Genomic DNA, 14503 nt, shown 5'->3' with positions numbered 1-14503 from the left:
AATTTGGGGTTCCACAGGGGTCTGTCTTCGACCCTTGCTTTTCTCCCTTTATATAGCACCCCTTGGGCCCATGTTGCGGTGTTTTGGGATTACCTTTCATTGCTATGCTGATGATCCTCAGTTATAGCCAAATTCGATTCTGTAACATGCTAGCATGCAAGGTAGATGGAACTAAATTTATAAGCAATGTGAGCTTATAAAGCGAGCTGTCAATGGACAACTCATAAAGTTGTCCATGGACTGGCGCCTGTTTATGTGGCCGACCTGGTGAAACCCTACGGGTTTTGCGGTTGCAGGATGCGGGACTATTGTGTGTTCCCAGGGTGAAGAAGTCGGTGGGTCAAAGAGCTTTTTCTCATGGTGCACCTGCCCTGTGGAACAGCCTTCCTGCGACCGTGAGGCAGTCTGAGTCCCTGGATATTTTTAAATCAAGACTTAAAAGGTACTTTTATTCTCTCTCTTATGAATAGTTTCTATTTTTCTTATCTGTTTTATTCTCTTACTTGTGCTTTTTAATTATGTATTTGATTTTTTCCTCATTTCTGTTTTTACTCACTTATTTTAAATTTTATTTTGAATTAGTCTAAGTGCGGCACCTTGAGGCAACTTTTGTTGTGATTTGACGCTGTTATAAGATGACTAAATTATATATGTTGATAACTGCTGGTAATCTCATACAGATAAAATTGTTATGTGTCGGACGCAGCTCGGAGAACCGACCAGCGTTTGAAGGACCCAGTATGAAATAAGCAGAGCACGGTACAAAGGCTAACTGAATTTAATACATAACAGTGATACAAAAATAACAAAAAGTGCGGTCTGGCGTGGTGCGCTCCCAGCAGCGCTAACGGTCCGGAGCCAGAAGCTGTTCGGACCCAAGGACCCCGAGACACCCCCCAGGTGGCCGCAACAAACCGAGTCTGTGAAAGAAGGAACCATTATATGAGTCCACACTCTACACACAGAGAGAACACTTAAAGGTGTACAAACAGCAAACACTTCCTGGCTTGATTACTAATCAGCTTCCCAACCTGCAGGCATGGAACATCCAGTTCACAAAACTCCACTGCAGTGGAAGCCGATACATGACTAACATACAGCTCAATATAATAAAGGTGTGAGGGACACCACATTTACTGACTGTATAAATGTTAGTCACAAAATCTAACGTACGTCAGGAAGTGTGCTGACGAGCGTGAGACCTCACCCCCTCCTCTTTCACAGACCGTGCATCAAACCCTGGACGTTCTCTGCATCCACTGATGATGAGATGGCTCCCAAGACGACGATCTCACCCGTCTGGTCACAAGGTCGAGTCTCTGGCAAATACACACTGTATACTCCAGTCTTAAATGCCACCATGTTCCAATCCATATAGATGCACCTCAGCTGTGAGTCCTGACGAGCCGCAGGTGATCAGGGTGAGGTCCTGATAATCTCAGCAACACAGCCACTCAGTCCCAAATGCAAGCCACCTGGAAGGAGAAACAAAGGACAGAAACAAAAAGGCAGCCAGGCCCCCCCAGCCATATAACAAAAATCCTGCCTTGCATCAGTGACAAGCTGAGTGTCAAGCAATTTGTTACTTTTGAACTCAGGCAAGACTGAAATGATGATCCTTGGTCAGCCAAAACATCGGCATCAATTTGACCAGCTAATGCTTAGCCTAGGCTCATGTGTCAGACATCAAACACTGACAAAGTGAACCTTGGGGTGATTTTTGATCCTACGTTGTCCTTTGACCTACACATTAAGGATATTACGAGGACTGCTTTCTTCTACCTGCAAAATATAGCAAAGAGTCGTCCCATCCTGTCTATGGCTGATGCAGAAACCCTGATCATGCATTTGTTTCTTCTAGATTGGACAACTACAATGTTCTATTTTCTGGATTATCGCCATCCAGCATTAGGGGTTTCCAATTAGTTCAAGATGCTGCTGCCAGACTCTTGATAGTGAGCAGAAAGTTAAACCACATTACACCCATTTTGGCATCTCTTCACTGGCTTCCTGTCCCTGTGAGATCAGATTTTAAAGTTCTGCTGTTAACCTATAAAATTATTCATGGACTGGCACCTCCCTATTTAGCTGAACTAGTCAAGCCCTACGTACCAGCCCAGGGTCTGCATTCTCAAGGTGCGAGCGAATGAATAATGCAACTTGTAAAGCACTTTGGGTGTCTTGAAAAGCACTCTACAATTCCAAGTCATTATAATATTTACACATAAACAAAGTGATTTTGGAGCGCCAGAGAGCGATCACCTAGTGATGACACAGTGTCGCTCTATTCGGACTGGCTGTCACCCCACCCCTAAAAAAACAAACAAACAAACAAAAAACAAAACAAAACCAAAAACAGATTGGTATGATTCATAGCATAAAATAAGGTCTTACAATAGGTCAAGGTTAGCCATGTTTGAATTTGTCCAAGGTCTGTGTCCCAAGATTGTTCCCTGTGAATTTGAAGACTCTGGCAGTAATAGGACTGAACTTATGCTGAGCACAGACAGATGGACAGACGGACAGATGGACGGAAAGCCTTCACTTGGCTCGCCAATGGCTGTATTTTGATGGCCTTGGGTAAAGATGACTGCTCATGACAGAATGCTGTCCTGGAAGTTCAGTATATATGTTACAAATGTTGACTTGTGACACAAAATGATTAAATACTCAAATAGATGATCATGAAGAGGAACTTTTCCTTTCTTCCGTGCTTTTATTTAAGTGCTGTACGTGACTTGTAGATTATTGTGAGTGCTAAAACGAGAGACAAAGAAAGCTTGATGAAGGGCTTTTGATATGCATCATGACAAGAGAAAACCAATCACCTGAGTGAAGATTTTTAAAAATGACGAAAATGCCAACAAAAAGTGGGTAATAGTGCGAGAATGTGATGGTGCAATGCAGAAGAATGAAAGGGTTATGTTCTGTGAAAGAAAAAATGTAAAGACCGTTATTAAAAGAAAAAAGCAATAAATCTTTCATGTTTCAGAATGTATTCCGTGTCTGGGTTACACTCAACTTAAATCAATTTATTCCAACGCACTGTGTGTGTATGTAAAGCTGTGTATGTGCACGACTCATGCACACACAGGAGGTGTCATGCTCAGTCTGGCCTGTATCACTCATTCTACAGCAGCCACTTTCACCACTGATGGCAAAAACCCAGTTGTTGTTGTTGTTGTTGTTGGTGTTGTGCTGAATTTGTTACTCAAGAAATCATTGCATCATTCGAACAATGCATCAACGTCCTCAGGGCCGACATGTCCCATGGGTACTGTATCCTTAAAAAATGAGTATATAAAGAAAGGAAGATGACATTGTGATTGAGTGATTTATGAATGCATGGACATGCTTTTCTGCAGCAAGCACGCTGGCAGCAGGCCACGTTATTAAGCAGAGGGACGTCCTCCTGATGATTTTATTCTACATATGTGCACAGGCAGAGGAAACAGAGATAAAAGAGGAAAGGAGAGCAGAGCCGAGATGCAGAAGGAAAAAGCACTATGTGAAGCAGGGAGATGGAGAGGAAGAGATGAAACAGAAAGCAGGAGGGATGCGGGCACAGGAGCAGGATGGCTGCAGAATAAAGCAAAGTGCAAAGAAAGAGCACCCCCTGTGGCAGGAAGAGTGCGTATTTCTGCTGTCTGTCCTGCTCTTTTCATCTCCTGCCGTCTCGGTTTCTCTTCTTGCTCTCACCGCCCCCCCTCCTCTCCCCCTTCCTGCTTTGCACTCTTGCAATTCAATTAAAGGACTTTGCTGGCAAGAAGTTTGACATGTTGTGCTCAAAGGCTTTCCTTATTTCTCTTCCTCTGTACATCTTCCTACAGAGTTGCTGTGTACTCTTTTTTTTGGGGGGGGGGGGGGGTCCCAGGCTGAGAGACAAGATGATATTGTAAATTAGAAATGCATCACTGATGCCTGGAAGCAAACCAAGCCATTAGTACTGCACTGCTCGAAGGGAAGGCTTTCAGATAAGATTCAGATTATTAGTGTATGTTGTGGAATGACACTGGTTAGCCTGATTAAGGAGGGCTGTTTTACTTCATCGTATTCCCAAGTGTTAGAATCTGTGTGTATAGAGCATGCATGGTCATGTGAACACTATAGTGTTGCAATCACGGTGACAGTTAAATACAACTCAAATTGGTGGTTATAGCAGAATCCCTGCTGTTTGTGGCAGCACGCAGTAAATTAGACGAGACATCCTAATTCTGTGGTAGTAATGAGACGGACAACAATTTACTTAGAGTCTTCAAGGTCAAGTGGAGGTAAAAAAAAAAAAAAAAATGACGTTCATTTGCTGCAACCTATTCTCTGGCTCCACTTCCACTGGGTTCAACATCATTGTTACTGCTCAACAGCTGATTAAAGCAACTCTGTTCTCCATGAATAAGACGCAGATGACCCCAAAAAGCATTTGTGATACCGTATTCACATGTTGGCATTATGTAGCAAACACACACACACACACACACACACTCATCTTCAACCGCTTAGTCCAATTAAGGGTGACGGGGGGCTGGAGCCTATCCCAGCAGTCATAGAGCACAAGGCGAGGTGCACCCTGGACAGGACGCCAGTCTGTCTCAGGACCACATATAGACAAACAAACACATTCACACCCATGTGCACACCTACGGACAATTTAAAGTTTCCAATCCACCTAACCTGCATGTCTTTGGATGTGGGAGGAAGCTGGAGCACCCGGAGAGAACCCACGCAAACATGGGGAGAACAAGCAAACTCCACACAGAAAGGCCACAGGTGGGAATCAAACCCATGACTTTCTCGCTGTGAGGCAACAGTGCTAACTACTAAGCCAACATGCTGCCCATGTGGCAGACAGTAAAACAGACGTTGAATTGTTTTCAATAAGAAGACCACACTCAGAGATGCATCCACACGGCCTGCTGGTAGTTAGAAATTTACACCAGTAAAGTACGGGGTACATTTGAAATGGAGAGAAGCAATGTGGAAAAGTGTGCTGTGGTCTGATGAGTCCACATTTCAAATTGCTTTTGGAAATTATGGATGTCATGTCCTCTGGACAAAAGAGGAAAAAGACCATCTAGATTGTTACCAGTGCAAAGTTCAAAAGCCAGCATCTGTGATGGTATGGGGGTGTGTTAGTGCCCATGACATGGGCAACTTACACATCTGTGATGGCACTATCAATGCTGAAAGGAACAACCAGGTTTTGGAGCAACACATGCTGCCATCCAAGCAATGTCTTTTTCAGGGACGTCCCTGCTTATTTCAGCAAGACAATGCCAAGTCACATTCTGCATGTGTTACAACAGCGTGGCTTGGTAGTAAAAGAGTGCTGGTACTAGACTGGCCTGCCTGCAGTCCAGACCTGTGGACCATTGAAAATGTGTGGCGCATTATGAAGCACAAAATACGACAACGGAGACCCCGGGCTGTTGAACAACTGAAGTGGTACATCAAGCAAGAATGGGAAAGAATTCCACCTACAAAGCTTCAACAATTAGTGTCCTCAGTTCCCAAACGCTTATTGAGTGTTGTTAGAAGGAAAGGTGATGTAACACAGTGGTAAACATACCACTGACCCAGCTTTTTTGAAATGTGTTTCAGGCATCCATTTCAAAATGAACAAAGTTTATCAGTTTGAACATTAAATATCTTGTCTTTGTGGTGTATTCAGTTGAATATAGGTTGAAGAGGATTTGAAAATCATTGTATTGTTTTTATTTACATTTTACACACGTCCCAGCTTCATTGGAATTGGGGTTGTACAACTGTCTGTATACGGGAAGAGTTCAGACTTCTAAAAACTAATTAGCTGGAGACACACTGCCAGTTTTGGGCCTGTATTCTCACAAATATAGACTGAAGATGGGCGCCAAATGGACATGCACGCAACGCAAAAAGAAAACAGCATCAGAGTGAAACCGTTTAAGGCCGTACCGGTGCTTTGATGACAGAAGTCACATTTTATCTTTCAGACCTGATCTGAGGGGAATCTACTGTCTGAACTCTGATTTCAGTTCTCATGTGATGAAACCTGTAGCTCCAGCCTTGAAACACACACACACACACACACACTGAAGAGACAGATGATACGAGCTCCAACCTTTGGGGCCTGATGGAATACATCGGCCGAGGTCACATTCTTTTCTCACTATTTATCTTCCCATCTCTTCTTTACAAGCACCCCTGCAATAATTTTCACACTTTACACCCTCACCCTGTCATTACGTGTCCCCTCGTTGTCTTCACCCCCTCCTTTTTTTTTTTTTGGTTATTTTCCTCACTTCCACAATACCCTCCCTTTGCATCTCCTCTTTTCCAGCTCTTTATCCATAACTCTCGCTTCCTCTCACTTTCACTCTCGAGTGTTTTACTAGCTGCTATCCTCTCTAATAATGTGTGTAGAGCGTATAAAACTTTTATTATGGGATATAAAATATGGTCGTCATGAAGATTGCCAAGAGTAGAGAGCGGGAACGTGATTGGAGTGGTGGATGAGAGGAACGGGTTGCACCAAGGACGTTGCAGGGGCATCGTGGAGTAAACTGTGATAGCTCATCATCCTCTAAAAGGTCTTTAAAATTTCACCACATAATTACGGCACACGGCTCAGGGTTGTAACATGGTCAATCCATGGCTGTCTTTATTACGCACAGTGATTTATTCCAGTTAAACGTTTCTGTTCCCGCTAAATTCCACAAGCCGACATAAAGATGCCAATATGTGAATATGGATGTGGCGTGCACGTTGTGCCTCTGAAGGCATGTCGGATAAAATATCGCAACTTTAATGTTGCCTAAACTCCTGAGTATGTCTGATTTGTCTTAGCTTGATATTGTGAAATTTCAGACTGGATCTCATCTGTAATTCATGCGGTCTAATTAAATTTGGGACTTCCACAGACTTTCCCCAGGCTGAGATGGTAAAGTTGATTCATTGTATCATATTTCGCACTCAGTGGAACTGGCTCACTGGGACCGCTGAAATGCTTTGTAAGTCACAGCATCCACCAAATCAAATATACTTTTCCACAATATTACTTTTTCACAGCTGGATTCACAGTATATGTACAAGAATTTAACTATGGTATGCGTCATTTAATTTGCAGTGTATGCTAATCAACTAGCCAGGAGGAATGATAATTAGTGTTCAAAACCATCTAATGGATGCAAATGACACAGAGCCTGTAAAGTGGCTTGAGGACAGAGATGAAGCTCAGGTTCCTGGTCCAGTACGGCCCAGAGAAGCTCAGGGAGTATTAGTGAGCATATGTAACCATATGAGTGGGTACAACACAAATTACCTTTTGTATTATGATACACTTGTGATTTCAACTCACTCCTGTAGAGTTTTGAAAAGTCTTTCACTTCCCTTTCTAACTACTTGAATATGCACTGCAACAGCAAGGAACGCTCTGATGTAATATTTTTACGCAATTGCTAAAATTTTGTACAGATCATTGCAAATCAGCATCTTCTAATGTGCTGTGCTGATGATTTTTACATTTATCCTTCAGGACCAACAAACTCAGTTGTTTTCTCAAACCAGCAGACCAGTCCAGTTGTGACATCCTCCAGTTTGCTCGGCAGTTACAGTAAAATGGATAGAAGTGATGTCATTGGCACTGGAGGTGGGCACAGTGCAGATCACGCTGCCTGCATCATCGTCAAAGTACTGCAAACAACACACTGCAAACCTGACAACTCAAGCACTTTCAGCAAAGTAACTGTCTAAAACTGTTGTTAACTCACCTAAGTAAAATATATGTAAAAATAAAATCAACTTAAATTAATTCATTTCAAAAAGTTTTTATTTTTTATTTTTGCAAACATTAGACATTAAAAACTAAGAAATCACATGTACATAAGTATTCACACCCACTGTGGGAAAAAAAAAAAATCTTTCACACTGTCATTATGGGGTATCATATGTAGAATTTTGAGGAAAAAAAATTAATTTCATCCATTTCAGAATAAGACTGTAACATAACAAAATGTGGAAAAAGTGAAGCGCTGTGAATACTTTCCGGATGCACCGTAAATGGAATAAGCCAGAAGTGTCAATACTTAGACATTCATTCATTTTATATACCTGCTTACTCCAAGCGGGTAAAGAAAAAAGTTTCCAATCTAAGTCTAAAGCTGCGCGCCCAACCAGGCAATCGACTGGTCAATCGCGGCCTGAGTTCCAGTTGATCGCATAAAAAAAAAAATCTGTCACTGGACTTGAGAGGATTTAGTGCTGCTATAGCAGTCTGACACAGAAGGTGGGAGCAATGCATGTCGGCTGCCATTAAACGCCATAGAAGAAGCTCGAGAAAAAAAAAAGAAGACAATTTTCATTCTGAGTGGGAGGAGGATTGTTTTTGCATTTATTCGAATGCAAGATTACAAGATTACGTGTTCTGTTCGGGCCAGTTGTCTGTGGGCGCATTTATTCTGTGCGCAGCTGGAGGAGACAGGTGCAGAACACACACATCTGCTGCACACAGACGTTAGGTGGCTCAGCAGAGATAAATTTCTGTAACACTTTTCTGAATTGTTGCCTGAAATGAAAGAAGTTCTGAAATGTTCAAACCATGCTGAATATGCACAGCTTTTGGATTTAGCCTTTCTTACCGATCTGACTGACAACCTCAAGGACAAAAATCATCGACATGATCAGCTCCATGAACACATTTAAAAGCTAATTACACCTGCTATCAAGCAGGTTGCAACAGTGTGACCTGCAGAATGTTCCACACATGGACAGAGAACTTAAACATCAGGACAAAGACTGTGCAGAGCTTGATAGTGCGCGTTATGATGATCAAGTGCAGAGCGACTAGTCAGAATTTGACAGGCGCTTTACTGACTTTGCATCCATTGAACCTGTTGCAGTTTACTCTGTTTTCCATTTGGGAAAATATAGATATGGACTGTATAATGTCCAAAGTGGCATCACTCTTCAACCTCATAGCTGTGCTATTGAGAATGAGATCCTCACACTGAAAAATGACACTGAGCTCAAATCCAGAGCAACACCTGACATGAATGTACAATTTTGGAATCTAATGCAGAAAGAGTGCCCGAGTGCCTGCTTACAGCTGAACTCAGCTTCTTCTGTCTGGACTAACTTCCTCATCTTAGTGCCAGAAGTCCCACTAAGGTAGGAAACAACTTTTTCAACTTGATTGAGGCCAGTCAAAGGCCTACTTGTGCTTATTCTTTGCACCATGCACATTTACTTCAATAATGCATTATTACTGTTAAAACTTTATCTTTGTGCTAGAAAATTGTGTCATTATATTGGTGCACAATAAATTGTGGCTATGCTATGGCGTTTGATATGGCTTGGTAGATCCTGATACACTGTCAACTTTAAAAGTAGATCTTGGTTCAATAAAGGTTGAGCACCCCTGATCTAAAGTTTCCAATTCACCAAATATTCATGTCTTTGGAAGTGGGAGAAAGCTGGAGCACTTGGAGGGAACCTCCACAAATATGGGGAGAAATTCAAACTCCTCACAGAAAGGACCGGGTGGGAAACGATCAAAGGATCTTCTTGCTGTGAAGGAGCACTAAGCCACCATGCTGCCCACATACAAAATAAATGACCAGAATGTCAGAGACAATGGAAAAAGAGCACTTTGTCAGTACTAAAAGAAAAAGCCCTTAAGAGGTTTCAATACATATTACAGGAATAACTATTCAAAATAAATGCATCCTATGCCTTATCCTACTCATGAATAAAGAGCCTTTCTTATCTCCTAAATTGGAAATCGTAATCAGATCCCAAATGCACCGTCTCTATAAAAAGGCTACACACCCTTGGGCTTTTACATATTTTTTCAGCATTCATGACTAAGCTAAGATCGTGTCTCCCATGCATAGTTTGGCAAACTGTACCTGAGATTTCAAGATTTTTTTTTTTAGGTATTTTTATTAAATTCTCTCTCTCTGTCACTGTGCTATAAAGCTGTGACTGGGGAAGACAAGCGATGCATGTACAGTCATTGAAGCTTGTAAGGCCTTCAGAGTTGTCATGAGTTTCTTAAAAGTCTCCTTCAGGCATTCTTTTTTTTTTTTTTTTTTTTTTTTTTTTAAGAATGGCCCACTCAACTTATATTTACCACAATGTGCCAATCGAAATCCAAAGACCTGGAAATATTATTTTGCCTTGTCTCAAGCCAACATCTCTATTATTTTGGCTTTTAGATTTGTATTTAATGGAGATCACCACTGTAGAGATTTGTCTTCAAGGTGACATTAAAGTGCATCTTTTACATATGGCTATATAAGAAGAGCCTGAATTTTCTTTAAAGTCACAGGGTGTTGGATTTAGTGTCATCTAGTGGTGAGGTTGCAGAGTACATTATGCCATCATTGGTCACAATTTGTTTCCCTTCACTTCTTTGGCCATTCATGCTGATTTGCCTTCTGTTGAGATAAGCAATATGTATGATCCTCTATTTCACAGAAATGAGGATTCTCAAACTTGCGAGCTACTGATTACCCGAGTAACCGTGGATACGTCTCCTTTTTCTTATATTTTCTGGCTGTGCCACAAAATGCTGAAGGCAGAGTGAGTATGTTCCTTTTGGGCTGCTATATCAACATAGTGATGCAACATTGGTGGCCTCCATGAGGGGGCGCACTCCCATGTAGACATGAAGGCCTCATTCTAAGCTTATGAAAAGATCCATTCATTGATGCAGGAAATTCTACACTAACAGATGGTGTGGAAGCTATATTCCATTTCTGCTAATAAACATCCCCAAATCCGACACACTGTAGCTTTAAAGTAAGTACTTTATTGTCTTGAATATTTCACGGAAAATCCAGTACAAAATGTTAGTCCTTAGCCTTGACACTCTACAGTAATACACTGACGAACAGATACTTATAACTTCTATATTCAATTTCTGGAAACAAACACAACAAATCTTACACAATGTAGCTTTAAATCTGATGTTACAACGTGTGTGTGTGTGTGCTTAATCATCACTGTAATGCAACTCAAACTCAAGTTCACCAAAAGCTGTGATCAGACGTGATTATTTGTGTCTGAGGCCGACAGTTTGTTCACAGTAAAATTTATGTTTGCGTGTCGGTGTGTGACTCACCGAATGTAGTTTTTGGTATAAACCGCACGCGTTGCAGACATAGCCGCCGTTGGCGTTCTTCCTCCATAGTGACGTCTTGGTGGTCAGACAGTTGGCACAGAAGACCCCGCTTCCCCTGCGTCGCTACGGAAAGATGGAGGAAACGTTAGAGAGAAAAAAAATAAATGCCGATGGCAGACACAGCGAGAGGAGCGAAAGAAAAGAAAATGTTGACCAAAGTTTTAATTTCCATGCCACTCAAAAAGGATAAATTGTATGTAGTTAGGAGAACGGTAGGAGGAAGCGAGAGAAGGGGGGAAAAACACACACACAGATGGGCTTGATGGCAGAGAGATGATGTGTTCTCATCTATCATGCCTAATGGGAAATCCTATTTAGAACATTGTTCTCCTCAGTACTGATTTTCTGCGCACAGAACAAGGTTAATAAAAACACCAAAATATACTTCAGTAAAGAGAAACTGATGTAGTTAAGCTGAATATCTTTATTTGGATGTGCTGGTGACTGACTCAGCCTTTTGTAAGAGAGTTATGAAATAACGCCGTAATATAATCAACCTGGCAGACACAACAGAATGAGTTATGCCTTCACCTTGTAGCATAAAGCGATGGAGTGTTTATCTTTACAGCATAATGTTTGACTTTTTAATGTATTGTATGCCGGTGTGCTAGGACACACACACTCTGCAGTGGTGCACAGAGAACTCAAGTGTGTAAGGAAGGATGGGGGTGGGGGTGAAAAGGCCAATTGTTGTGGCAACGTGCTCCATCACCATAATGAGCCAATCACAACGTTTCTCCATCCCATTAAGTCTCTAGCACCATTCACCACCTTTATGACCCCGAGAGGACAGTGCACCCCATCTTTCTCCTCCGTGACACCTTCTATCCCTCTGTTCTTGCCTAGCCGACCTTTTCGCTCTCGGTTACTTCTTTAAATATTACAGCGGCAGAGTCACCTGTTCTCGCTTCAACTCCTTAAATCCCAACATCTTCCTCAAGTTAAGTCTGTTTTTGAACAACTTCTGCAGAGGTGTCGTACCCAAAACTTACAGGTGATTACAATAAAGGAGTCATTTACTTTGTAAAAGCCAGGTAAATGAGTTGACCTCAAGTTCAGACATTCTCCGCTGCAAAAGTTGACAAAACATGAGAATATTTGAGCAAACAGCCAATTTTATTCTATTGTCAACATTCTGAAAATAGTAATTTCAGGAACACAATATGCAAACTTCTTAAATTAAGCGGTGTTATGTTATGAAATGTGGAGACTGTAATGTGATTTTCAACTTCCAGCTCCAAAGAAAAAAGGCGCGCTGTCATCAACATTGAGAACTGCACTGAGATGCTCTGATCAGGCTGCACTTAAACCGTTGCACAACAGCATTAACATCGCAACATACAACTCTTGTAATATTGTGCCTAAAACTCTCCTGGATATATTAACTGGGTTTTTAGACGTTCTTATTGCATTTGTCTTATGTAAAAATGCCAGAAGCTCAAGTCGTTTCTCCGTTATTTTCAATGGGAGCGCTTCCTGTTCATGTCGTTCGGGGGGAAAGTGAGTTTGCACTTTAACATCCTGTTTATTGTAATAAATAATTTTTTATTAACAAACAGACCTGTATATTTTACCTGTGCATAAAAAAATATACAACCCCTGGCAAAAATTATGGAATCACCGGCCTCGGAGGATGTTCATTCAGTTGTTTAATTTTGTAGGAAAAAAGCAGATCACAGACATGACACAAAACTAAAGTCATTTCAAATGGCAACTTTCTGGCTTTAAGAAACACTATAAGAAATCAAGAAAAAAAATTGTGGCAGTCAGTAATGGTTACTTTTTAGACCAAGCAGAGGGAAAAAAAATATGGACTCACTCAATTCTGAGGAATAAATTATGGAATCACCCTGTAAATTTTCATCCCCAAAACTAACACCTGCATCAAATCAGATCTGCTCGTTAGTCTGCATCTAAAAAGGAGTGATCACACCTTGGAGAGCTGTTGCACCAAGTGGACTGACATGAATCATGGCTCCAACACGAGAGATGTCAACTGAAACAAAGGAGAGGATTATCAAACTCTTAAAGAGGGTAAATCATCACGCAATGTTGCAAAAGATGTTGGTTGTTCACAGTCAGCTGTGTCTAAACTCTGGACCAAATACAAACAACATGGGAAGGTTGTTAAAGTCAAACATACTGGTAGACCAAGGAAGACATCAAAGCGTCAAGACAGTAAACTTAAAGCAATATGTCTCAAAAATCGAAAATGCACAACAAAACAAATGAGGAACGAATGGGAGGAAACTGGAGTCAACGTCTGTGACCGAACTGTAAGAAACCACCTAAAGGAAATGGGATTTACATACAGAACAGCTAAACAAAAGCCATCATTAACACCTAAACAGAAAAAAACAAGGTTACAATGGGATAAGGAAAAGCAATTGTGGACTGTGGATGACTGGATGAAAGTCATATTCAGTGATGAATCTCGAATCTGCATTGGGCAAGGTGATGATGCTGGAACTTTTGGTTGGTGCCATTCCAATGAGATTTATAAAGATGACTGCCTGAAGAGAACATGTAAATTTCCACAGTCATTGATGATATGGGGCTGCATGTCAGGTAAAGGCACTGGGGAGATGGCTGTCATTACATCATCAATAAATTCACAAGTTTACGTTGATATTTTGGACACTTTTCTTATCCCATCAATTGAATGGATGTTTGGGGATGATGAAATCATTTTTCAAGATGATAATGCATCTTGCCATAGAGCAAAAACTGTGAAAACATTCCTTGTAAAAAGACACATAGGGTCAATGTCATGACCTGCAAATAGTCCGGATCTTAATCCAATTGAAAATCTTTGGTGGAAGTTGAAGAAAATGGTCCATGACAAGGCTCCAACCTGCAAAGCTGATCTGGCAACAGCAATCAGAGAAAGTTGGAGCCAGATTGATGACGAGTACTGTTTGTCACTCATTAAGACCATGCCTCAGAGACTGCAAGCTGTTATAAAAGCCAGAGGTGGTGCAACAAAATACTAGTGATGTGTTGGAGCGTTCTTTTGTTTTTCATGATTCCATAATTTTTTCCTCAGAATTGAGTGATTCCATATTTTCTTCCCTCTGCTTTGTCTAAAAAAGTAACCGTTACTGACTGCCACAATTTTTTTCCTGATTTCTTATAGTGTTTCTTAAAGCCAGAAAGTTGCCATTTGAAATTACTTTAGTTTTGTGTCATGTCTGTGATCTGCTTTTTTTCTACAAAATTAAACAACTGAATGAACATCCTCCGAGGCCGGTGATTCCATAATTTTTGCCAGGGGTTGTATAAAGTAAAAGGGAAATAAAAGTTTTATTAAGTGTTCTTACCTTAGAAACAGACGAATGCGGTTAA

The 14503-nt window shown here is 41.2% G+C and overlaps 1 protein-coding gene across 1 annotated transcript in view; it reads right to left on the bottom strand.

Annotated features, from left to right (window-relative positions):
- Positions 1–14503, bottom strand: part of LOC117501312 (zinc finger transcription factor Trps1-like) — a 128360-nt gene that overhangs the window by 9653 nt on the left and 104204 nt on the right. The window contains 1 exon segment of the mRNA XM_034160157.1: positions 11099–11221. Within this exon segment, the coding sequence (XP_034016048.1) occupies positions 11099–11221 (123 nt within the window).

This window comes from Thalassophryne amazonica, chromosome 20 (assembly GCF_902500255.1).
Source record: "Thalassophryne amazonica chromosome 20, fThaAma1.1, whole genome shotgun sequence".
NCBI classification, from domain to species: domain Eukaryota; kingdom Metazoa; phylum Chordata; class Actinopteri; order Batrachoidiformes; family Batrachoididae; genus Thalassophryne; species Thalassophryne amazonica.
This window is presented reverse-complemented; position numbering and strand designations above follow the sequence as displayed.